Source organism: Tyto alba, unplaced genomic scaffold, assembly GCF_018691265.1.
Source record: "Tyto alba isolate M040663 unplaced genomic scaffold, T.alba_DEE_v4.0 Super-Scaffold_5, whole genome shotgun sequence".
Lineage (NCBI taxonomy): Eukaryota > Metazoa > Chordata > Aves > Strigiformes > Tytonidae > Tyto > Tyto alba.
Window position 1 is genome coordinate 21187439 of NW_024881326.1, and position 23669 is coordinate 21211107.

At 52.0% G+C, this 23669-nt stretch overlaps 2 protein-coding genes across 4 annotated transcripts in view; one reads left to right on the top strand and one right to left on the bottom strand.

Moving 5' to 3' along the window:
• Positions 1-11135, top strand: part of ARHGEF6 (Rac/Cdc42 guanine nucleotide exchange factor 6) — a 40268-nt gene extending 29133 nt beyond the window's left edge. For 2 of the 3 annotated variants that reach the window (XM_032993789.2, XM_042807184.1), the window contains 9 exons: positions 131-209; positions 979-1112; positions 1408-1533; positions 4588-4608; positions 5422-5515; positions 6402-6491; positions 7287-7386; positions 8219-8273; positions 8941-11135. In XM_032993789.2, coding sequence (XP_032849680.1) covers positions 131-209; positions 979-1112; positions 1408-1533; positions 4588-4608; positions 5422-5515; positions 6402-6491; positions 7287-7386; positions 8219-8273; positions 8941-9081 — 840 coding nt within the window. In that variant the 3' untranslated portion in view covers positions 9082-11135. The remainder of the gene's footprint in view (positions 1-130; positions 210-978; positions 1113-1407; positions 1534-4587; positions 4609-5421; positions 5516-6401; positions 6492-7286; positions 7387-8218; positions 8274-8940) is intronic. The other variant, XM_032993790.2, reaches the window with a different exon arrangement.
• A 4727-nt stretch (positions 11136-15862) lies between these two features.
• On the bottom strand, positions 15863-22361 carry CD40LG (CD40 ligand). Its single transcript, XM_032993808.2, has 6 exons — positions 22152-22361; positions 20319-20456; positions 18975-19020; positions 18633-18689; positions 18259-18321; positions 15863-16313 (listed from the first exon to the last, which is right to left on the bottom strand). The coding sequence occupies exons 1-6, from the start codon at positions 22305-22307 to the stop codon at positions 15943-15945; spliced, it is 831 nt and encodes a 276-aa protein (XP_032849699.1). The 5' UTR covers positions 22308-22361; the 3' UTR covers positions 15863-15942.
• Between the last annotated feature and the right edge of the window lie 1308 nt (positions 22362-23669).

Sequence of the window (23669 nt, forward strand, 5' to 3'; positions counted from 1 at the left end):
TGCAGCCTGAAGCCTTCACAAATTAGATTTTTATTGGCGATTCCCAAAGAGAAAGGAATCGGCAGAAACAAGTGGAGCAGCGCCCGCTGGGAAGCAGATGCAGACACTGACTCCTCCTCATTTCTCCTAGGGAAAGCTGCCTTTGACGGGAATGACGCTGACAAAGCTGGAAGATGCTGAAGGGAACGAGCACATGTTTGAAATTGCAGGTCAGTGGGGCCCCTGCCTGGGGCCATCCTCCCAGTCCAAACGGCAGCTGCCACCGGAGGTGCTGGTCCTCCTCCTCCCCTTAACCACTGCACCACACTCCTTGCTCTTTTACCATGTGTTGTCTGAGTTCCTCAGCATCTCCTTCCTGGTTGAGGCAGCTGTCTCCCAGCGCCCTCGAGCTCCGTCCCTGGCAGTGGGCTGCTTTTGGAGACCACAGTGTTTAACGTGGGACAAATCTCCTGCCGCAGTAGCACTGCTCTGTGCTGTGCATGCCCCGTCTGCGCCCAGCGTCCATCCCATGCAGCTGTGAGCCCCTCATTTATTGTCAGATTAACAGCTCTGGCCATCAGGTAGCTTTCCTAATGTTCCTCCCAATTTTCCCCTGCAGTTTATCTCACTGCTTGTAGCTATACACAATCATTTCATGCTCGGTGCCTTGACCGCAGTGCAGCCGTTTGTGCCGGGGGTATTTGGTGTCAGGGTCCTGATAATCACGGAAATGTTGCGTTTTGCTTACTTTTAATGTTAAATAATTCCTCACGCATTCATCTCACCAGTTCCCTTAGCTTTTCTGTGCAGCTCCCACACTGGCTGGCACTGGGTGCCCGGAGCAGGACGGGCAGCCACATCTTTGCCCCGGCCTTTTTGCAGCCACTGGACTTTGCAAACTGAGGAGCCGCTTGCCGCTGGGCCAGGTTGAGCTCACCCTGGCTTTCCCTCGGGGTCTCTACCGCTTGCTAAAGATGGTTATTTAACCCTCTGCCGCAGGGAACATGACGGAGCGGATCACTGTGTCCTGCAGCACCAGCCAGGACTTGCACGAGTGGCTCGACCACTTGCAAAGGCTGACCAAAGGGACGTGCAGCACCATATCCAAAACGCAGTCCTGGGGCGCTCATTCGGTAAGCATCTCGCCCCCCCAGCCCCTGCTGCCCAGGGCCCCTCAGCGCTGGCCGAGCTCTCTGCTTTGGCAACACACCTTGATAACTGAGGTCATATGCGCAGCTCTAAGACACATCCTGCAGGTTTTTTTGTGACCGTGCCGTGCTTGTACCACTTTACATGTATCCTGCCCTATTTTTGTTACAACCTAGATGCCTCAAAGGAGTTCACAATGAACGCTTGTCCATCGCCCTCTGCTTCTCTACGTTGTTTGGTGGCTAACCGTCTTCATTTGCTTCTCATCTATTTTCTCAGGCGTTTAGTTCAGCCGGACAGATCCGTGGACCTCTGGAACCCCCCAAGATCCTCAAGCCCTGGAGCTTGAGCTGCCTCCGTCCCGCTCCTCCCCTCAGACCGTCGGCAGCGCTGAGTTACAAAGAGGTAACCACCCCGCGTGCCTGCGGAGGACCCTGATTTCATGGCAATCCCTAGTGCTTCTGCCCAGGTTTCTTACCCCGTAGCCAGGGCGCAGGAGCTTAAGTTAATGGGGATGTTGAGAGAAATGGCTCGGCCCAGTTTTGCCCCAGTCCCACGATGGATGCTTGTCGCTGCGGCTGGCTTTGTGCTGCAAGCAAAGCCTGAGCACGTGTGTTCGCGGGCTCGATGTTTGCTGTCGGCTGCTGCAGCCAGCACCCTCGGCTGCTGGGTGTCACCGGTCCCGCAGCGGGGTGTCCCACCGAGTGCTCTCCTTCAGCAGTGCCGTGGCAGAGCTGCTGCCTCCTCTCCTCCTCCTCTTCCTCCTGCCTTGCTCCCAGCCATGGGTGGGAGCTGGGCTGCCTGCTGGGCCACGTTCCAGCTCCAGCCACAGCAGTGGCTCGGCGCTGCCCAGGCTGGCACTGCAGGATCGAGCAGCGATGAAAGAGCAGAAAGGCCTGTTGCTATTTCTCGTCTCTCCCACCCTGTGTTTTGGTGGCTGGAGCGGGGCTCCCCGCAGCGGCCGTGGGGCTCAACCCTCCTTTGCCACCCACCCGAGTGTTTTACGCACCCACACCCTGCTGGGAGGCAGCACCCCGGGGGATCGCCTCCCCCGCAGAAACCCCAAGCCTGGGAGGTAGGAGGCAGCGTGGGGAAACCCAAAATACAGCCCAGCTCCGATTCTCACCCCCCGCTGCAACTGCAGTGCTCTCCTTCCCTACCTCACGTTAAACTTTTGGGATTACTCACCAGTAACTTGGGTAACGTTCCCCTTACCGAATGAGCACTCCGGTTCTGAGTCAGCCGCCTTTCTTGGTACAGCAGCCCTGGGAGCATCACTGCCCGGGCTCCCAGCGGGGATGGGGATGGGGAGGGGGGCTTGGACCCCCCCAGCCCCCCAGCACTCAGGGATGGAGAGCCTGGCAGCCGGGGAAGCTGTGGGTCCGCTGCTCTATGTAGAGATTTTAGGTACCCTCACAGCATTTTGTTTTCTTAAAACTTGTAAAACAATGCATTTCAGTTCAGGAATTAAATTGTTCAAAAATCAGCCAAGCAGACTGGAAACGACCCTTAATCTTTGCATGGTCCAAATCCCTAACATAGACTAAACCGTTTCTTGCTTGCATGGTGAATTAAAATATAGGAAGAGGCGTGAAGCAGCAGAGAAATTTTTCTGTGTGAAAGTGCAAGGCTGATATTTATTTACAGAGCAGGCCAAAATCACGGATTGGGTGATATCATTAATACCACAGCCCTTTCTCAGTTGTCCCCCGCCAGGCACAGCAAGGAGTTAAAACTCTCTGTGTTGAAACCAGGCGAGAGCTTTTTGCCACAGAGGACGAGCAGGCAGGGAGCCCCGAGGGGCGGGATGCTGCTGCAGCCTGCATGGCAGCCTGCAAGGTGTCAAAGGACCAAAAATGTGGTTTGCATGGGAACGGGTGGAATCACAGGGCCGCTGTGGAAAGCAGTGGGGGCAGCCCCCTGCTCCCTCTAACGAGCCTTTGTTGAAAGGCACTGCTGAGGCTAGAAAGGCCCCAAATTGTGAAAAGCTTATCAGGCCACGTCACATGCAGTGGCTTTGCTGCAGGGCCAGTGGGTAGGAGCAGAGGCGGGATGACAGCAGAAAACCTGGCTGGTGAGGAGGCTCGCTGGGACCAGCTGGCTGGGGTTGTGCTGGCCACACTGGGGGAAACCCGAGGGCCGACGGGTCCATCGGAGCTGGGCAGGCTCAGTCTGGTACCCAGTAAATCCAGCCTGAGCCGGGGGGGGCAGCTCCCCTCTCAGGGGAGGGAATCGTGGACACGAGGCTGCGATAACAAATGTGAAATAAGTTCAGTTGTTGGCCCAAGCAGACCTACATCTGCCTCGCTCCTCCCTCCGGCGTGCTCAATCAAAAATCAGAACTCTTACTGCACAGTATTTTTTTTTTTTTTAATTTAAAGTAGGGCACAAAATAAACTATGCTAACAACTCGGTGCAAGTCACCTTCCTATAATGAAGACACAATGAAGGAATACAAATTTCAAAGGTTATTTGCAGGGAAAGGAGTGGGGGAGTTTGATGAAAAGATTAGAGATTTTCAGACATCCAATGTTACTTTAACTGGCTTCTAGCAGTGTAGGACGGGATGGCACAGTCTTGTGCATTTCCTCATACCTAGTTGTGCTCAGGAAACCCCAGAACCTGCTTGCATACCACACGGCTTGTTATTTCCATTGAAATTGGGTCATTTTTCCTGTTCTGTTTCCAGTAATCATTTGAAATAACAGAGCAGGTACTGTGGGTAAAGTGGTGTGTCCGGATTCAGGTTAGCAAAGCGAAAAAGATTTACAAATTATTTCTTCTGCATTTTTTTTTTTTTTCCAAGTAGCCTGCTTTGCATTAGGTGAAGGGTCTATAACGTGGGGATTCAGGCCAGACCTGCAGGAGAGCTGCGTGGCTCCCTGTGCCCAGCATCCCAGGGATGGACCTTCCACGGGGTGTGGAGGGAGCTCCCCGTCCTGCCGGCGGAGCAGGGAGAGGCCGATGCCCGAGGCTGTCAGGTCTCCGGTGAGGCTGGCGGGTCCCCGAGGAGGAGATGCAGTCCTGGGACATCGTCAGCAGGGTGGGCAGAGCACCCCGTCATCCTGGCTGGGCTGGGCTGAGGGCTGCAGGGCTGGTGTTGAGCGGGGAGCCAGACCCCGAGCTCCTCCCCGGGGCGTGCATTTCCAAGCGTCATTTTAGACCAACAACATCTACGGAAACCTACTACTAACCGAGGAGGCATGTTCTCTATTTTGATGTGTTTAGAGTGTATTAATGCCCACTTACCATGCATTTCACATGTCATTTTTTCAGTTTTGCATGACACCGTGCTCTTTTGCATGTTGACAGTGCTCTAAAACCAGTACGGAGGGCGTGCCACGTTAATCGCAAGACTAACATTTAAATGTGTTTTAGAATTACGGATTTAATGGACTTGGTCAATAAAATCATCAATCTCTCACACTCATCTTCTCTTTCTTTGCATATTCATTGTAGAGGATGTCTTATATCTTGAAGGTAAGGGTAGATACATCTCTTTGGCTTATTGTGGCAAAGAATGCTTGTTCCTGTTCACGCTTCTTGTGCTTGCATGACCCTAATTTAGCCTGGCTGTATCAGTAAATTCTCATGAGAGTCAGTAGCGACTGGCAAATATATTTTGAGATAACTCTCAAGAAGGGTTTAGTATTATGGTACTTAAACTTCCCGGCATGCCTCTTCTCCTGCTTAAAGTCTGTATTGCATGTAACCTACTAATACACTAATTTTCTCCAAATCAGCAAGACTTGTAAGTCAATGAAGGAGATAGAAGCTTGTGTTTCTTACTTGTGGAGTCATAGCAAGCACTAACTTTGTGTGTATTTGTTTGTTCTCTGTGTATTTGTGGGAGGAATTTATACTCTCAAACAAATTGTGTGCACTTAGAAGCAATGTTATTTGCCAACTGTTTTATACTAGAAATCAAATCAAGTCAAAGAAATAAACATTATAGGGTTTTCTAACAACGATCACAGAGTTGGTAAGCAGACTAAAAGTGCAGTGAATGTGAATTCTTTGGCTAAAGGACCTTAGCCGAGGGTTGAATTTGCTAGAGGAGGTTGTCCTGGCCCAGACCTGCAGGTGCAGTTCCCACTGCTGTTCCAGGGAGCCGTGGGCCACAACTGCCACATGGGAAAGGCAGAAAGCATCGTTTTCCCCAACTTTGTCATTGCCTGCTTTGTAGTTCTCTAATGTGTTGTGCATAACACAGATAGCTGCATTCAGCTGCCCTGCTCTCCTGTTCGAGCTGCCTTTGGTTCTGGTTATACACAAGAGTCTGTTTCTCTATAGGATTCCAGCAAAAGTCCAAAAACAATGAAGAAGTTTCTTCCAAAAAGGAAAACTGAGAGAAAACCATCTGATGAAGAGTTTGTTATTCGGAAAAGTAAGTGTTGTCTTTTCCTCTTCTTTTGGGAGGTTTCTGCGTACTCGGTATCTCCACAGGACTTTGAGAACAGCCTTTCTGATGGTGCAGGATGCAACAGGATGCTCACGTTGTGAGCAAGCCTCTGTGCTGCTGAGCATGGGAGGCTTCTGGAAGCGCACTGGTCCTCAGCCTCTGGCAGATCCCCTCCCAGTTATGACTGCCAGACATGCTACCACCCTCCTCGTGATTGCTAGCGCAAGGTCACGGCTTGTGGGTGGTCTTGTTCTGGGTAGGAAGCCAAGGAGCTACTTCCAGGTAGTTAAAGGCTGCAGTAAAACTGCACATCCACAGTCATCAAAATATGAGGGGTGGGACAAACCCTTACCTGGCCATGTCAGCAGGTCCTGGAACAGTTTCTGTGGGGGAGCAGGGAACAATAAAGCCCTATCCCTGCAGGAGTGTTCATCTGCAAAGAGGGACGCCCTGAGAGCTTGAAGGTCAGTTGTCTCCCTTGACAAGACAGCACTGAGCCAAGGCTGGAAATGAAGACTTGGCGTTTCCAAGTCCTGCTCTGATGTGGCTGTGCCGGACCACCTTAGCAGGGCTGCTCTGCCTACCCACCTCTCGGTGTTGCCTGCACCCAAAGTCAGGGCATCACCCCCTGAGCTTTGCTGAGATGAGCAGCTAGAAGTGCGTTTTCATACCGTTTAGTCATGGTGCTCAACGCCACAGGATGTTGCAGAGGCTAGAAAATGGCAAAGGACCTCAAAAGGGAATTAGACAAAGTCCCGAAGTCAAGGAAACGGCACGCTCTTCTCTTGAGGGACTTGAGGGCAAAAACTGGGAGAGATGAAGCCAGAGCACTTGGCTCTTTGTGATTGCTGTTGTCTGCAATGCTTTACAGGTACTGCTGCGCTGGAAGAAGATGCTCAGATCCTGAAGGTGATCGAGGCATACTGTACCGGGGCAGGCTTCCAGCAAGCTCTCGGCTCAGGTGGGCACACAACCAGATTCTTTAGTTCTTACTCTGCTGGCAACACTGATAACCCCTCTGGGAAAAAACAGATGGTTGCATCACACAGCAACAAGACTCATGCTAGGAAACTGTGTGGTGTTCAATCTTCAAGATAAGGGAGCTTCATCTACCTAGTGGTTTAGTTGCCATTGTTTTTCTTCTAAACACAAAGAATGAAGCAAGTAGGAGGGCAGATGAGACACAGCTATTTCACCAGCACTTGTTAGGAATTAAGCAAACCTAGTCAGTGCCTGTGGCTGTCAGCACTGAAAACCTGATGGTAATCTCAGGTTGCATATAGCTTTAGAAAGGAAGCATGAATATTATCTCTCAATCAGCTGCGTGTTTAAGAACAAGCTGCTTCATAAGAACCTATCTAACATCTTCAACTCTGGAAATATAACTATTTATCGGTGCTGGTGAGATGTCAAATCACTGAACTATCAAATAGTGGTACATTTAAAAATGGGAGGGCATGTTCCTTCCGAGAGCTCTTGACCCTAATAGAATATTTTCATTCATAAGGCATGGCATAGCTTTAGATGCAGCGAGCACTCTTGAGAACTTTCCACTTGCAGCTCTAGCTCCAGGTTAGCGGTACGTAGAAGCCTGTATTTGGCCGTGGCTAGTAGCCAGCGGCTACTGAGCCCCCGTGTCCCGGCCCGCCCCAGCCCTGCAGAGGAGCAGGGAGAGCGGAGGCTGCTGTCTCCGGAGCGGCCTGGGCATCAGGGGAGGTCTCCCTTTTTCTTCCTGATGAGTAATCCTTGTACACAGGCTCCCGTAAAGACTCCGTCCCCCAAGTCCTTCTTCCTGAGGAAGAGAAAATCATCGTAGAGGAAACGCGAAGCAACGGCCAGACTGTCACGGAGGAAAAGTAAGCGCGGCTGCTCTCCACTTGCAGATCCCCTTGTCGCTTTTTGGAAGGACATTAAAAACCAGTGCCCTCTCCTTCTGCCTCTCTGCAGAGGCCCGACTGCTGCCTCAGTCCTGGCGAGAACCCCTGGGCTATTCCAGTTGCTGGTTTGTCCCTCCTTCCCAGCTGCTCTGACGTGGCTGGAGCCCTCTGGGAGTCCCAAGAGCCAGTTTGTCCAGTCCCAGAGCTTATGCGGATGTAGCTAATGGGCTTGGGGAGGACAGAACCAAACAAGTGGCTCTGTTTTTTTAACTACTGACATCCTGGGCTGCTGCTACCCCTCAGGAGCGTGCCTGGCACCGTGTCTGTGGGTGCTCCCAGCCTGTTCCGTAGCTGGGAACATCTGGGTGACTGCACTGATTCACTCCTTTTCTAACCCAGACAGTGCATTCCTTTCATGCTTTTTTTTTTTTGCAGCATAACCTCAAGGAATCAAGGCCGTTTTACACTGGATGCTCAGGCATTTTTAGTTTTAAAATCATTGTTATTTATTTGAGTAGCATAAACAAGGAAGCCAAAGCCACAGACCTTTGTTGATAACTTAAAGATAGCAGAACAAGGTATTTTTCTTGAGTTTTGAGAAAAGAGCCCTGAATTTTGGACCGGTGGCCTATATGAATGCTCATGGGCTGTGTTCCCAGAGTCCCCTCACAGGCAGCAGCGATAGCAGCAGCCTGATGCTTGCAAAGCAGAAGCTGGAAGCACCTTCCCCATCAGCACCTTGCTCACGAAAGCTCTTTTGCTGCACTCCAGTTCTTTTTATTTCATTTTTTTTCCGCATTTCTTTTTGCAGGAGCCTTGTTGACACGGTTTATGCACTGAAAGATGAAGTCAAAGAACTGAAGCAGGTAATTTGAGTGGGATTGTTTGTGCTGGGAGTTGAGCAAAAGCCGGCCAGGCTGCTCCAGGTCATTGTCTTCAACTGGTCAGTGCCCAGGAAAAGTCTTGCCGATGCTGGTGGAGTCCTGCAGCTCCCGGGATCAGCGCTAGTTTTCTCCTGGTTTAGCTCCCTGAATGAGCTCACCGTGCAGTCCCTTGAGCACCAGAGCCAACAGGAGGGTAGGAGTAGTTGGTCTTTGTAGTAACATGAAACTTTTCCCCTACCCTAAAAGCTCTTTCAACCTGACTGTTCATTTTATAGGGGTCTGGTGGATACCAGTTTTTGCAGACTCAGAGGAAGTATGTCCTCCTCCCCCCGCCCCCAAGCCTGGAGGTGGGAGAGACCACCCCGGGGAGAACAGGGTCTTCCAACCCAGGCTAAAATTAGATTTCCAGGAGGATGCTTCTGCCTGCTCGAAGTCACTGGGGCTTTCATGCAGGTCTGTAAGGTAGTCAGGGTCTGCTTGAGAGGATCGGGCCACAAGTAACCCGTGTTGTTCACCCTCCCACGCCGGCAGTGTCCTGTCCGATGTTCCTGATATTTCACCACCAGGCAGCCAGGCGTGGAAGCGCCTCATTGCGTGAAGCGCATGGCCACCGACTGCAATCTTTATCCCTTTGTTTTTCCCCTCCCAGGAGAACAAAAGGATGAAACAGTGTTTGGAGGAAGAGCTTAAATCCAGGAAGGACTTGGAGAAGCTGGTTAGGAGGCTGCTGAAGCAGACGGACGAGTGTGTCAGGGAGGACACGGGGCGCAAGTCGTCCCTGATCGCCTGAATCTGGGAGAAGCTGCTGGCAGTGGTGTGTGACCTCAGGTGTTTTTTGGGAAGCGGAACTGGATCCTTTGCCTCTTCTTGCTCCTTATTTTGTTGGGTTTGGGAATTTTGTTACCAAAAAAAAAAAAAAGTCATAGAGAAAAAAAAAAAAAATAGTTTTTCTTCCATCCAGTGAGGAAATAAATCAGAAACAATCGATCACAGCTAAACCAGTAAGCAAGCGGTCCATGATTCACAATTCATCTGCAGCAACTAATACCTCATCGTACCTGCTACTGGGAGCAAATACAAACTCTGCTAGTGATTGCTGCTCACAGAGGGTTTGGCAGCAGTTTCCTAGAGGAAGCTGAAGCACTTTTTAATGCTTTCATTCTTTTCAAAAGCACCGGTACCTATTTATTGAGTGAAAACATTATTGAGGCGGCATTGAGCAGAAACCAAAAAGCACCGTGCTCCTCTTTTCAGATAATCACAACTGGGGAAGCTTTTCCCATCCACCTTCTTTTTCCCCGTTAGTTGACTGTAGCGAACTAGAGCCCAGCAATACTGTGGTTCCCGTGTGGCCTTGATACTGATTAAAATGTGCAATTAACACGAAGACATTTGAACTCCTTGGGGAAGTCAGATCTGGAGCACCTGTCAGAGCGCATGGGAAGGTATGTTGCACAGTGCTGCCTCCTAACAGCTCGTGATTAGCACAACAGGTAACTGCTGTTCTGTGCCCCCCCCCCATTCCTTTTCTTATGCATGACCTATAACTCCCACCCCCTGCTTTGTTTCCACATCGAGTGTCCAGGTATCGTAATGAGTTTATAGTTTTGCTGTGCTTCCCCTTGCAGGACATGCTTTTCTCTGTATGAAATGTAAACACTGCTTGACGACAAAAAAACAAGCCCCAGGCGTGCTGTTTCCCTGCTCCCTGTGCCCATGTTAGGCTCTCCATCGCTCCTCCCCAAAGGCTGGGCACGCGGCCAGCGCCCACTTCTGCTCCCCATCGCCCCAAAGGGGCTTTCCGTTGGGAAAATAGAACTGTCTTTTGGGATCGGAAAGATATTTATGTTTATGCTTTGTCAAGAGCTGGAACGCTCCTGGGGCAAGGCCAGGCAGCCCCCTGCCAGATCCCCGCACAGCTCCTCAAACACAGCACACAGGCAACGTGCATACGTATCGGCTATCTTCATCTTATTTGGTGTTACACCCTAGTGTAGAACTGATGTTTTCCTTCCTTCCTTAGCAGCATTATAAAAGTAACCTTCTGTTAAAGTTAATGATGAGTCTTACATATATCACAGGGCAGCATGGTCCCAGGGTGTGCTGACACGCTGCAGCTCGTTGCGGTCGTACTGTTATGTTGGTCATGAAGGACGTAATAGAGGCAATAATTACAACCCCCCTCCCTGCAGTTAAAATTTAGCCAGAACATAGCAAATGGTGTTTGGGGAGAGCTAGACTCAAAAGCATCACAAGGAGTGTAAAAAGACACCCTCCTTAAGCCCCTCGGCATGGCCCCGTCCTGCTGCCTGCCCGAAGGCAGGCTGGCGCCGGGGCTCGCGACGCGCGAGGAGCCAAACCAAGGGCCCTTTACCCTTCGAGGAGAGGGCAGAAATGTCACCAAGGGCCCTTTACCCTTCGAGGAGAGGGCAGAAATGTTTCCCCGCTGTCCCCCGGTTTAAGTTGAAACCCGTGCTGGGTACATAACACATGTTCGTAAGGTGTAATGGGGTGGAGGGCACACTGGGACATTTTGGGTCAGGCGTTCGTTTGTCAAGAGCTAGAAGCCAAAAAAGACAAGAAAATAAAAAAAAAAAGGAAAAGAAGCCATGCCGGGTGGACAGCAATGTTTCCATATTTACTTTGTTTACAGTGCTTTGTAAATAGGTTCCAGTGAGTCTGTCTTTAGATGGATGTTGTGTCAGCTGCCTTCCAGTTTACCTTTGTCATGTAGGTTTATTTACTTGTAACTACTTATGCAAGTTCAACTTTTCTAACATGTTTTTATTTTGAACAGTTTTTTAATTGACATTTTCAACAAATAAAGAAGGATAAAAATCGCTTCTTAGCTCTCGGCGCCGCTTCCTTTATTTCCACCAGAAAAGCAAAGCCAGTGCTTGCCCTGGGCATCCCCGATTTGCGCGAAATGCCCGCGGCTACATCGTCCACCCTCCCAGTTTACTGGATGCTGGCAAGGATACTGCTGCGAATGATGATGCTGGCACTTGGGCTGTTGCTCCCACCATCACCCAGACCTGCAGCAGGGAAGGGCGCCTGGTCCCAGGGGTAGAAGGTGCATTTCCACCCCTCAAGCCCCGCTGGCGCTCTGCTAACAAGGATGCTTTATGGAGAGCTAGCTGCTCTCCGCCGCACTGGCAGGTTGTTGCAGATAAGTGACTTCCTGCCTGTTTGAGTTGTTTTTTATTTTTATTTTTTTTTTTTTTTTTAGTTCATGTTTTTTTTCTGGTGATTAGGTGTGGTGACAGGATTTCCTTTGGTCTACCGCTTGGACAAGTCCTCTCCTGCACGCTGGTATTTTTAACTCTTTGGTAGTGACAGGCCATGCTCTCAGCCCGCAGCTGAAGCGGGAGGATATCAGGGCAGGAGGGCTAGTCCCTGCTCTCCCTCCCCAAACACAGCAGTTGGAGAGGGAAAAAGAACAATTAAAAAAAAAAAACAAAACAAAAAAAACCCACTGGTTTTGGGTGCATCGTGGAAAAACACTGAAGTCTGCAAGGGAGCCTGCTTGAATCTGAGGCACTTTGAGGAATTATTGCAGAGGCAGAGCCGGGCCACTTCCAGACCTGAGTGCCGGAAGAGCCAAGGAGGAGGCATCCCCCAGGCTCATTTTGGAGGGAGCACCTCCACTCCTGGGTCCCCATGAGGCCAGCTCTCCTCCCCCCCTGCTCTCCTGCTGAATACGGGGTCCCTTTGGCCCCCTCTCTTACGCCAGCTCCCAAATGGTGCCCATTCGCAGTGGGATGCTCCCGCCGACAACCCCAGTGCGGCACCGCTCCACGGCACGAGTGTGCTCAAACCCAGGCTGGAATGGGGGGGGGGGGGGGGGGAAGAAAACTCCCTTGCCCTCAGGGAAGGGTGTGTGCAATGGGTTTGGCCTCTTAGGAGAGCTGGGGACCCTGCCCCGACCAGGGGAAAGGGCTGTCGCCAAGCAAGGGGTGTCGAGGTAAGGCTGACACCCAGGCGCACAGTGCCTAACTGGGAAGTGGGATAAAAAAAATAAAGACACACCCCCCCACACACACACCCCCCCCACACAAAGTAGTGCACAGGGATGCTAGGACAGGCTCGTCACCTGGGACGCCACCGGGCACGGCCACGCAGCACGGGGACAGCCATCCTCCAGCTCCTGCTGCCCAGCAGCTCTCCTGAGCTCAGCGGCACGCGCTGGAGAGGCCCTGCTTGGAAAGTGGCATCCCAATGCTTTCTGAGGAAAAAAAAAAAAAAACAAAACCAAACAACAAACCAATTTCTTATACAAAACTAAAAAAAAAAAAAATATACATATTTCTCAGTGAGCTCAGTGTGTCTTAAGCCATGTAAACACCTCTCCCGGTAGATGACCGTGCTGCTGCTTTCTCCTGCTGCCGCTCATCCATGACCCCCCATGCCAGTCCTGCTGGTGTGCCCGATGTACTCATCACCCTCTCATCTCCTTCTCCCTTCCTTACTCAGAAAGAAGAACAAAAATCGGTTGAGAAACCGTAAAATCCACAGCCCAAGGAGTGACAGAGAGGCCCCACGTCAAGGGAAAAATCAATGTATTGACGACCTTCAAACTTTCCACGGGGAGAGGAAACCTGCGCCTGCCACGGCGCCGGGCAGGGGCCGGGGAGGAGAACAAAGCTCGGGAGAAGGCCACAGCTGGATGGGTAGCAATCACATCTCCTCCCCTCCCACGCGTTACCTCATGTCTGAATCCCACAGGCTATTTTTGGCAAGCAAAGAAACAGAGGCAAGAAACAAAAGCCCTGGCTAGGAAAAGCAGCAGCGCAGGCAGAGGGCTGGGGCCGGGCAGGCAGCCCATGGGCAGGGGAGGTGGCAGCTGGCATCTGCTGCTCTTCCTGCAGAACTTACTGAGTTGGTTTATGCCTGTTTTTTCCTCCCCCTCTTTAACTGTTTGCCCCAACCACGCATGAAAATCTACTTTGCTGTGTGATTTGCAGCTTCTGGATCCCCTCTTGGTGATTTTGGCCGGGGATTGCAGCCCGGCCCAAACCCTCCGGTAGGTTCTCCTGGCCACGGAAGCTGGGGGGGGGCTGTGGTGGGGTTTCAGGGCTGGGGGGGGGGGGGGTTCAGGGCTGTGCACCGATCATGATTTCCCCCCACCTGTGACAAACTGTTTCTGCTCCTGAAGGCTTTGGGTATCCAAGAATGGCCACACACACGCTTCTCGCGCCTCTCCCCTCCCCATCCTCTCGCTCCCAGCCAGCTTTTCCCCCTTTCTCATCCGACGCCGGTTGACACCACCTTTGGTTCTTCTTGTGGCTCCCACCCACGGTCCCACCACGGCCAGGCACCTCCACCTCCCCTGCGGAGCTCTGGGGCTCCCTAGCCATGCCAGCGCTGCCTCTGCGGGCCCGACGGTGGGAGCTGGCCAGGTTTTGGCAGCAGCGGGGATGTGGCCGGACCCACGCCACCGCGGGAGGCAGCGGCCACCCAGCCCCACACACGGTGGCCACAGGATCCCACCTGGGGCAGCATCCATCCCGTTGCTCCAAAGCCGAGACATCCCTGCGGGCTCCATCACCTTAGGGCAGGCAGGAATAGTCCTCTTCCAACCAGGTGTCTTAAATCTCCTTAAATTATCCCCCATCCCTCTGCCCTACAGGTCCAGCCCCAGTGCCTTGCTGACTTCCCAGGGTAGAGGGGGGGTGGCCCTGCTCCCTTTTCCAGCCAAAATGCCTCCGGTGCTGCCTGGCCCTGACACCCCTGCATGCCCCGAGGAGCAGGGTGGGATGGCCGTCCCCGGAGGTTTTGGGGACTGGCTGTCCTGACTGTGCTCCCCCAGTGCCACCCCACTGCCCTCTCAGACCCTCTCAGACCCCCCATAGACCTCAAGCAGGACTCTGGGAAATCCCAGCCTGGGAGGCGTTCAACGCATACAAAAAGCACCCTATCTCTTAATTCAGAAATTGTATTAGTTGTAGGGTGACAGCGGACAAAACTCCACACTTGGGAAGGGGGGAACCGTGAACTTTGAAATACACTGCAAAACACAGCTACAGCCACGCACAGTCCCTTGGCACGCAGTCCCTCCCTGTTTACGCATGTAAGATGGTTTTAGTTAAATAAATAATTTTTATACGTGGTAGCAAACAAGACTGGTCCGTTCCCTGATAAAGTTAGGCGGTTCTGGAGAAGAGCCAACAAATACATATTAAATTATACTAAAACCAGACTGGGTCTGAGCTCTCTTCCAGGGACTTCGGGAGGGGGCCGTGCCGGGCAGCCAGCACTGCAATGAGCTCCGTCCGTCCGTCCGTCCGTCCCGGCAGCAGCGCCACTCAGGCACCGTGTTAGGACCAAACCTGTAGCCTCCAGCCAAGCAAACCCTGAGGACTGCCAAAATCTGAAAGCTTTTCCACTTGCAAACCTGTTGTCTTCCAGGAGTATTTCCAATCTTTTACACTCCAACAAGTGTGACCTGTACAACTAAATGCTCCAAGGTGGCAACCTTTGGCATCTTTAGGGGCTTTTAAAAAAATACACCCTGACGTGGCTCAGCTCACCTCCCCTGTGGGCCAAGCTGGAGAAGAGGGTTGAGGAGACCCCAGTGTGCAGTGTCACCCAGGTACCCCCTTCCTGAGAGGGGGTCCTGCCTCTCTGCACTGTCCTCCTCTCCTGGAGCTCCAGGGGAAGTGCCGCCGTGGGCACGTTCTCACCGAGGCCAGCCAGAAGATGCTCTGCACATGCACCTTGGAGTGCTTGGGAAGAAGCAGTTGGTCCTGCCACCCCCATGCCTTCCTGGTCCTCCTCCTAGGTTAGGAGAGGGTCTCAGGAGAGGAGGCAGGTCCCGATTTGATGGTGCTAGCCAACACCCCTTCCATAGGGGAGTAAAATGGGCCGCAGGCAGAGGGTCGTCTACCTGCAGAGGTGAGAGAAAGACTTTCTGGCGAGCAGATTCAGGTCACCCAGAGCAGACGCACTCTGGCTTGAAATTAGTAGAGCCCCCTTAGCCACCGATCACCTCCCTGATGCAGGACAATTGTCAGCAGGTGTGAACTTGGCCAAGGCAGTGTCACCCTAAGCAAGAAGGCTGGCTGAGTTTTGTAGATAAACATGGGTGGAAAAAAAGGGGGTTCTCAAGATAAAGCAGACAGTTAGGATGGCAACGATGCATCACCGGCAGCTAGCACGTAAGGACAGCGCTTGGCTGATTGATTCCTTTAAAGGAGATGTTCCTAAGCCTTTTAATGTTTTTCCATTGATGTTTTGTAAGCAGATTGGTACAGGAGATATGTATGAACCCAGCTTGGCTGGAGAGCCCTGAGCCATCCTACATTGTTAGGAAAGAAACTTTGATGGTAGAGCTTGCTAAATAAAGCTCTTGTGACATAACGGGGACATCCACCCTGCCAGGTGCACGGGGCATGGTGGACCCAGACACATAACACCAGCACGTACCAAACCGTTGGCAACAAAAGAAAAAAGGAAATTGCAAACAACAACAACTTCAAACTTTGTTCCATTTGTGTTCTCAGGGCCCCTTGACCCTCATTAATAAATAACAAAATATACAAATTAAGAACAAGAAAACCAAAGAGGCAGAGGAACATAAATACGGGAAACAGGGAAGGCCACTTTGCTCAACAAAGTGGGGCTGAACCCCCAGCTGGGGGCAGCCCCCTCCTCACTGCAGCTTGAAGATGCCAAAGTAGGTGCTGCCGAGGTTGGAGTTCACTCGCGTTGAGTCTGTCACATTGACAAAGACCATGTCACCTTCCCGGAGCTTGAAGACACCTCCCTCCCGGATGGACTGGAGGTCGCAGAAAGACGTGGAGGTGCTGTGTGTGTCTAGTCCCTTCAGCAAGAGCCGGTCCTCTTCCATGGGGAGATACAAATAAATATAGAGGGTGAAGGGTGCCGAAGTCGCTGCCTTGGTGCAGAAGCTGACTTGGGAGTAGATGTAGTAGAGCCCGGCTTCCTTCACCTTCAGTTTCCCCTCCTGGTAGGATATCGCGTTGTTCGTGGGGCCATACATCGTCGGCTTCCACTCTAGCACTGTGGGGGGGAAAGCATGGCAGATGAGCTGGGAAAAGAAGACATCCAGTTTGGCAAGCTGATTTGGGGGGGGACACCCCCCAGACCTTTGGCGTCACAGCCTCTGTCTGCTGCAGGGTGTGTGTGTGGGGTGGGGGGTTCCTGCCCACCCCAGGACACTATCCCCAGCCCAGGGGAGCAGGATCCCCTTCCCCAAGGCCAGGACATATTGAATTCAAGTTTCTGGTCATTAGGCTTGACACCCTTGAATTGATGATGAGAGCAGAGGAGTATTTTGCTTCCTTCATCCAACCAAGTGGAAATGGTGAGGGGGGAGGATTGCACACCCCTGTGCCTGCCCCTGCAGGGTTGCTGTCTCCACTGGTTTTGCTGGCACAGCCTCTGAGCCCTCAAAGCACTGCCAAAACACGCCGCAGCTCCTGTCTTCAGAGGCACCCCTCACAGGGCACGTAGTTTTTCTGAACCGGGTGCTGCCTTTCCTCCCCAGTTCCTCCTTCACTTGGCCTCCCGAGAAGGTGAGACTTTGCCAAGAAAGGACAAAAATCAACGTCCCACAGTTTTGGTCCCCAGCAGGGTGCAGAGCTGAAAGGGTTTTGCACGGCAAATGCTGCCTCCCACCGCCGGGCCCATTGCCCACACAGACCTGATACCGCCATGGTTTTTGGGGCACTCCCTGCCATCAGAGCAGCTCATGAGCACACACTCTCACTGGAGTTGGCACAAAATAAGTCAACGTAGAAACCAGGAAGCCATGGCCATAGAGGCTGAGCTCAGCTACGACCTCCGGGAGGGATTTTGGACTAGCCTACAGAGACACTTGTGAGAGCAGCAAGGGTGAGCAACCTGGCTCCAAGGGGAATAACGGGTTGGCCCGTCCCAGTCCGTGCGGCGGGGTGGCACGGGTGGTCCTGGGGGAGCCACACAGCCCATGGTCCGTGCCCGTGCATCCCACGGGGATGTTTCCTCCGTGCCCGACTGCCGAGGCGCAGGGCCGAGCTCCAGGCAGCTGCCACTCTCTGAGCAATTTCCACCTGCTTTATAGGCCCAACAAATGCTTAAGCAGGGAGTTTTAAAACACAGCGAGTTTCTCACTTCTTTGATCTTATCTAACACTAAGCTTTCCACAGGTAGACTGAGCTCTGAGTGAAATGCTGCGTCAGAGATGGAAAGAGCAGTTGCCGATTACTGGTAGCTACTCAAGAATTAAATCAAAACTACTCGGATTGTGAAATCCTTACCAGGTTGAGAGATTGACCTGGCAAGCTCTTACTCTCTCTGGTAATCCTTGCTCTTGCAGGGTGTCCCTTAGCTAAGGTTACGCTGGGGGACGGAGCTGTGAGAGCCCCCACGGTCCGTGCAGAGGGATGCACAAATGCAAATGGACTTGTGTTCCCTCAGACCTAACGTGGCCGTGGCTGTGAACATGGGCAGCTTGCCTAAATCAGTTTGGAGCTATCTATATGCTATGACTATAAGGTCATCAGCCAGTCCATATTGCTACCAGGACCGTTACAGGTGAGAAGATGATTAGATCAGCAGATACAATATGCCAGCAGAGCCCTCCTACAGCAGCCACCCCAGCAAGACATGGCCAGGAGAGCAAAAGCACTGCGTTTTGAGTCCAAAAGTGAGAGTTTGGTTTCCTTAAGTACGAAGAGAAGTAGTTTCCCGCTCATAAAAAACGCTGTAAGGTTTAAGCCATCGTGGTGCATTTCCAGGAAGGCATATGTAAGGCTGTGCATATACGTGGCTGTGCAAGCCCCGTGAGGCACGGGCACGCGTGGTGACGGGACCGCTGGGCGGTTTGCCGTGCTTTGGCGTGGTTTCATGGTCCCTGTCCCTTACAGAGCCACGGGGCAGGACTGCAGGGCCCGGCCGAGGGACGCACGCTGCTCCTGCCCTGCTGCCTCCCTGCCCCAGGCAGCGCCGAGCAGATCTGTCTTACCTGAGACGGCCTTGTTGCTCTTCTGACCTGCCAGGTGGGCTGCAACCGGCTGCCTCTTCTCTGCTGCAAATGCAGAAAGGCCGGTGTTATCGATGCCTTGGCACCCGTGGTTCCCCCCCTCCCAGGCAGCACAGCTCCTCATCAGGGACTGTGGCACCTCCAACCCTCGATATTTCTCTATGGGCCAAATCCAGCCCAGGGACATAGTCTCCAAAGTGTCCCCCTCCAGCCTTGAGCGAGGCAGGATCTGTCCCCTGCTCAGCAAACCCTCTTAGTTGCCTTCAAGGTGGAGCCTCTGAGGGATAAAGCCCGCGGAGGAGGCCGTGCCACCTTGCCCGCTGTGGGAACAGGACCTGGACGTGCCCACCCCTTACCTGCCACGGACGTCTCGTTCTTGTGCATCAAATGGGGATGCTCATAGTGGCCATGGCCTGCAATGAAAAAAAGGCCACGGATTTAGTTTTTGGATTCATTTTCCTTGACTTCAGGCAATGTGGTGCCCAGAGCCGCCTGCCCTGGTGAGACAGCCATGCCCAGTGCCCCGTGCTGGGCACAGTCCTACCCCCACGGGGATGCTCCAAACCCCGTCCCCTGCCCGTGCCATGCCCCGGGGCACCAGTGGGCTGCTTTGGTGCAAAGGAAACCCCTTCCCAGTCCAAGCTACTCCTCCCACCCCTAGCAAGCCACAGGTGCAGCCGAGGCACCAAAAAACTCACCTTTTTGCATTTCAAATTTGGGCTGCCCCTTGCTGGCTTCCCCACCCTGTAACAACAGCAAAAATATGTGTTGGTTGTTTGGTTTTTGTTTTCTGTTTTTTTTTTTTTTTTTTTTTTAAGATTTACAAATCAATGATTTTGAAAGCATCCATGTAAAGGATGCTCTGACCACTGCTTGGGTTGGTGATGTTTGGCTCCGAGAGCCCTGCCAGCTCTTGGCAGAGGGTATCCAAAACTGCAGAGCCCCTCCCCCCAGTATCCCATACAGCTGTGGGCTGACTGGATGTTTGCACCAGGGGGTTCGTAGGGTTTTTGATCTTAGGTTTTATGCAATTAAAATGATGTGATGGGGGAAGATTATTTAAAAAAAAAAAAAAAAAAAGTAAAAAGAAACAAAAATCTCCTTTTTGTTTAAAACGGTGTGTGAGAGTCATGCTGTAGAAGCTGCCCAGCAAGCTGGGCACATCCCTGTCCCTACAAGAGGGGGGTTTTCAGGGTTGCTGAGCAGGGCCCGTCTCAGACACAATTCTCTGTCGTCAGCTGGGTGCTGATGCAAACCTGAAGGTTTAGCGGAGGCATTTGGTGTCATCGGGAGCTGACAAGGAGGAAAAGTCCCCCCTCCTGCCAGCCCTGGCCGGCACAGCCTCTCCTAAACAGAATTAAAGGGCTGAGGAGGCTGAGAGCACCTCAGCCCTGGCTGGGCAGCCCTCAGCCGCTCCATTTCGGTGCAGCTTGGCTCATTTGCACCCAAACACGAGGAGCTGCTGCACCGGCCGGAGGTGCCGTCCCTGAGCCCAGGGGGTGGCATTTGCACGGCACCCTCTTCCTCCTCCTCCTCTTCCTCCTCCTCCTCCTCTTCCTCGCCGGCTGCCGGGAGCCGTGCCGCCCGGCCCAAGCCTCACACCATCACTGGTACCTGGGCACAGCGGGTGTAAAAGTGCTCCCCGAGGCAGGTGGCAGTAAGCATCCTCCCAGCCACGCGGCGCAGGGCCGGAGCAGAAAATCAATGTTTTTCAGACTGGGAGCAGAGCGAGCACAGAGCCGCGGTGGCTGCAGCTCCGTTCCTCCCACCGCAAGCCCCGAGCACCCCTCGGCGTGCCGCAGCTGGACGTGCTCTGGCCAAGAATGTCTTGAGAAAAAAACGGATGAGGCTTTTCAATGATATCAATATAGTGTAAAAATATCGTGTGAAAAGACTGTAGTGTTAAAAAGGACATGCGCTATGCAGCCCTAAGGTAAAGGGCACACCTGGTTTTTAAAAAAACCTTGGGGTGAAGCTGCGTGTGAGCCTGGGAGCCCCCCTCCACCTTCAACAGGGTCTTTATCTGCCTAGCAGCAGTGTACCTTGCGCTGGAGGTCCTGGAAGCCCTTTAAAATCTTTTCACAGTCCAGTAACGTCGACTTCTGACCTTCTGCCGTCTGACATTTCTGTACTTTTCTCAGGAAGATGTAATCTTCATTTAAGCTCAACACCTCTTCCATCTGCCGGCAGGGAGAGAAGAGGGGGTCAATGGGATGGTAGCGGGAGACCTGCCAGTGCTGGCAGCGGGGCCACGCTGCATCCCTGCTGGGGATAAATCGCAGCCTGGGGAGCTCGGGGTGAGAGGATCCCTTCTTATTTTTTATCACCGTGATAATTAATTTATGTTTCCCACTCTGCCTTTTCCAAAAGGCAGGTGGCAAATATCCACCCACCCGCATTTACGGGCAGCAGCAGGGAAATCTCAGCGAGTGGCTCGGGGCTCGCTGCCGCTGCCCCGGCAGCCCCGGCAGGCAGCTGGGATGCTCATCAGCCCCACGCTGCCCTGCCTCTGCGGGGTGGCTTTGCATTTTTTTGGGGCTAGCTTATCGACTAAAACAGCTGCCAAAAGACCACAACAATCTGTGGATTGGGGATGAATTCTGCCAAGAGCTTCAGAGTAAAAAAAAAAAAAATCAGAAAGCCAAAAAAATTAAAAAAAAAAAAATATATATATATATACACACATATATATACACACACACATATATATATGTAAATACTGATTTTTTAAATTACACCTATTTTTTGTAAAAAACCTAACATTTGACTAAATGGGAAGAGAAGCGCGGATGGACAGGAGGACACACAGCCTGGCAGAGCACTCAGCACAGGCAGCGCTGGGATGTGAAGGGGCATGTCTGAAACCCTGCCATGAGCTCTGAAGGCAGCTGAAATCTTTCTGCCACCCGTGACTGCACTTTGGCTGCCTCTGATCCTCTGCCACGGCCCCGTGCACTCACGTTTCACCCTGCCGGGGACCCTCCGCACACACCCTCACCCCAGGCTGCAACCCCCCCTGCAGCAAAGTCCCCTTGCATCCCCTCCACTTTTAAGCCCCTTTAACTCAGGATTGCTCTCCACCCTTGAAGATCAGCAGACACCCACTTAAATTTCAATTTAAAAATCAGTAATGATGATCTCATCCTTGTGTCTGGTAAGAACTTATTCTGCGTTTTAGACATATTTCATTTCTGTAGCTGGTAGTCTTTTCTGCTTTGACGCAAAGTAGCTTTAGATCAGTGATTTTAAGCATCGTGCAGTGCAACTGCAGTCACAGTAACCTCAAAACCAGCTTCTCAGTTTTTAATTTTTTGGTAAATATTGTCCCAAGTGTGGGACAGGATCGCTGCTACTGTGTCCCACCAAAAAGACAAAGTACTAAGATCCACTCATTTCTCCCCTAAACAGAAAGACAGAGTCTGAAGTGTGATGTTGGTAAAATTCATACATGCAAACACTAAAAAAGATTTCAGTTCTGGACCCCTCCCATCCTCATGATTAGTGTCACAGTGCTGCTAAGTGCTACGGCACCAGAAAATCTACCAACGAGCCTAAAATAGCCAGTTGTGTGTTAAAGCCACACTCTCCTCTCCCCAGACTGTCCATTGCCTGCCAGGTTTGCCGTTAATGGCTTTTCTTGATTGATTCATTCTCATTTTGTTAATGAAGGGAACAGATCTCTTCCTCAGCGCACATCTTAGTGGCAAATTAAAGCAGAAATGAGAACACGGGGTGTAATAAATGACACTCCCGCATCCAGCCAGTGGCCAGCATCATCTTCTACCACGTTCATCCTTTTGGTGAGCACATCTCGCCACAGCTGAAGGCAAATCGCGTAAGCAATCCAGCAGAGACAACCTTATTTCTCCACTTACCTTATCCATCTTCATGTGAAGATACAAACAGAAGAGTACGGTCCCAATCATCTGTGCTACAATAAATACAGTGAGGAAGCCCATGAACATTTTCATGGTGCTGGGCGAGGTGCTGCTGATGGGCCGGGGTGTCGCAGGGCTGTAGGGTTCGTTCATCCTCCGTGCACGTTGCTGGGGCTCCTTCAAATGCACTGCTTGCAAGTAGCATGAGAACTGTTGTCTGAGCACCCGCTGCTCAAGGGATACAGGTTGCAGCAACCTACACTTCCTGGAAAAAACTCTTCGTAGTGGGTAGGTTTGTTCACTACCGTCTCCCACAACAAAAAAAGGTTGCTTAGGCTTTCTTCTCTGGTGCACTTCCATGTTTTTTCCTACTGTTCTACCAGAAGCAGAGAGAGCTTCTTATTCCATATATTCATATTTGCCCTCGAAACACCTCAGACTACACCCTGGTGTTTTTTTCCTGCTGTGGATGAAAGTTTCACGGCAAGTTGTCTTCAAAGAAATGAAGACCATGAATACATGGACAGAGCTGCTGAACAGCACTGTGGGCTGCCAGGGGCTAGGAAGCACTTGGAAAGTTGCTTGTTTCTCAAAAAGGGAAGAAAGGCTTTTTTGCCCTCTGTTTCCTTCATGAGAAGGATGATTTTGCAGCGAAGACACTTGGTTGAGGCAGGCGGGTTGTGCTGGTTTCTGGCCTTCCCTTGTGCTTCCCACGGGTGAAGTCTCTGCTTGGGTAGGCTGGATGGCCCTGGAGAAAGGCCCATCATCTCCACGGGCACTGAGACCCTCACCCGGGCACAACTTTCCTGCTCCTCGACAGCCCTTGGCTCTTGGTGCTTGGCCATCACTTTGGAGAGACAAGTTTTAAGCAGATTTCTTGACATCCCAGTGAGGTGCTCACGCTGTACCAAAGGGCACAAGTTTCAGTCCCTGTCCACACTGCTGTTACCTATATATCTATATATTCAGGCATGAAAAGGGCTGACGGTGGTGCTGGGGACTCCTACCAGCTGCTGACCTCCCAACACCACCTCCGTGCCACTTTGGGCAACCCGTGTTCCCTCTTTGCCCCCACACCTCTCAAGCCAGCAGCAGGGAGGTTGAGTTTCTGCCCCCAAGCTCTTCAAACCTTTGACATTGCACGGCCGTGCACCGCTGATAAAACAATTTAGGGTAAATGCAGAGGGATCCCTCATGCTTACAGCAGGGGATAGACCTCCTGGATAAATCTGGGTTTCTGTTGGGGTGCAGAGGAAGGTTGAGAGGCTGTGCAGAGGGCTGGGGCGCTGGTTTGAAGGCAGTCATCAAGCTCTCATGTAAAATTGTTTTGAAAGCCGCGTGTTAAAGGCGATGCTCTTATCAGATGTGCATGCAGCAAATAAAGGGTCGGATCCTGCTAGAAGCAGCGGGACACTGAGCAGGGTGCTGCTCGCCAGCAGCCCCAGGAAAAGAGGGTACAAAGCGCCTTGTCAGGGCTGCTCAGAGCGTTGCAGGATGGAGTCCAGCGTTCGCTTT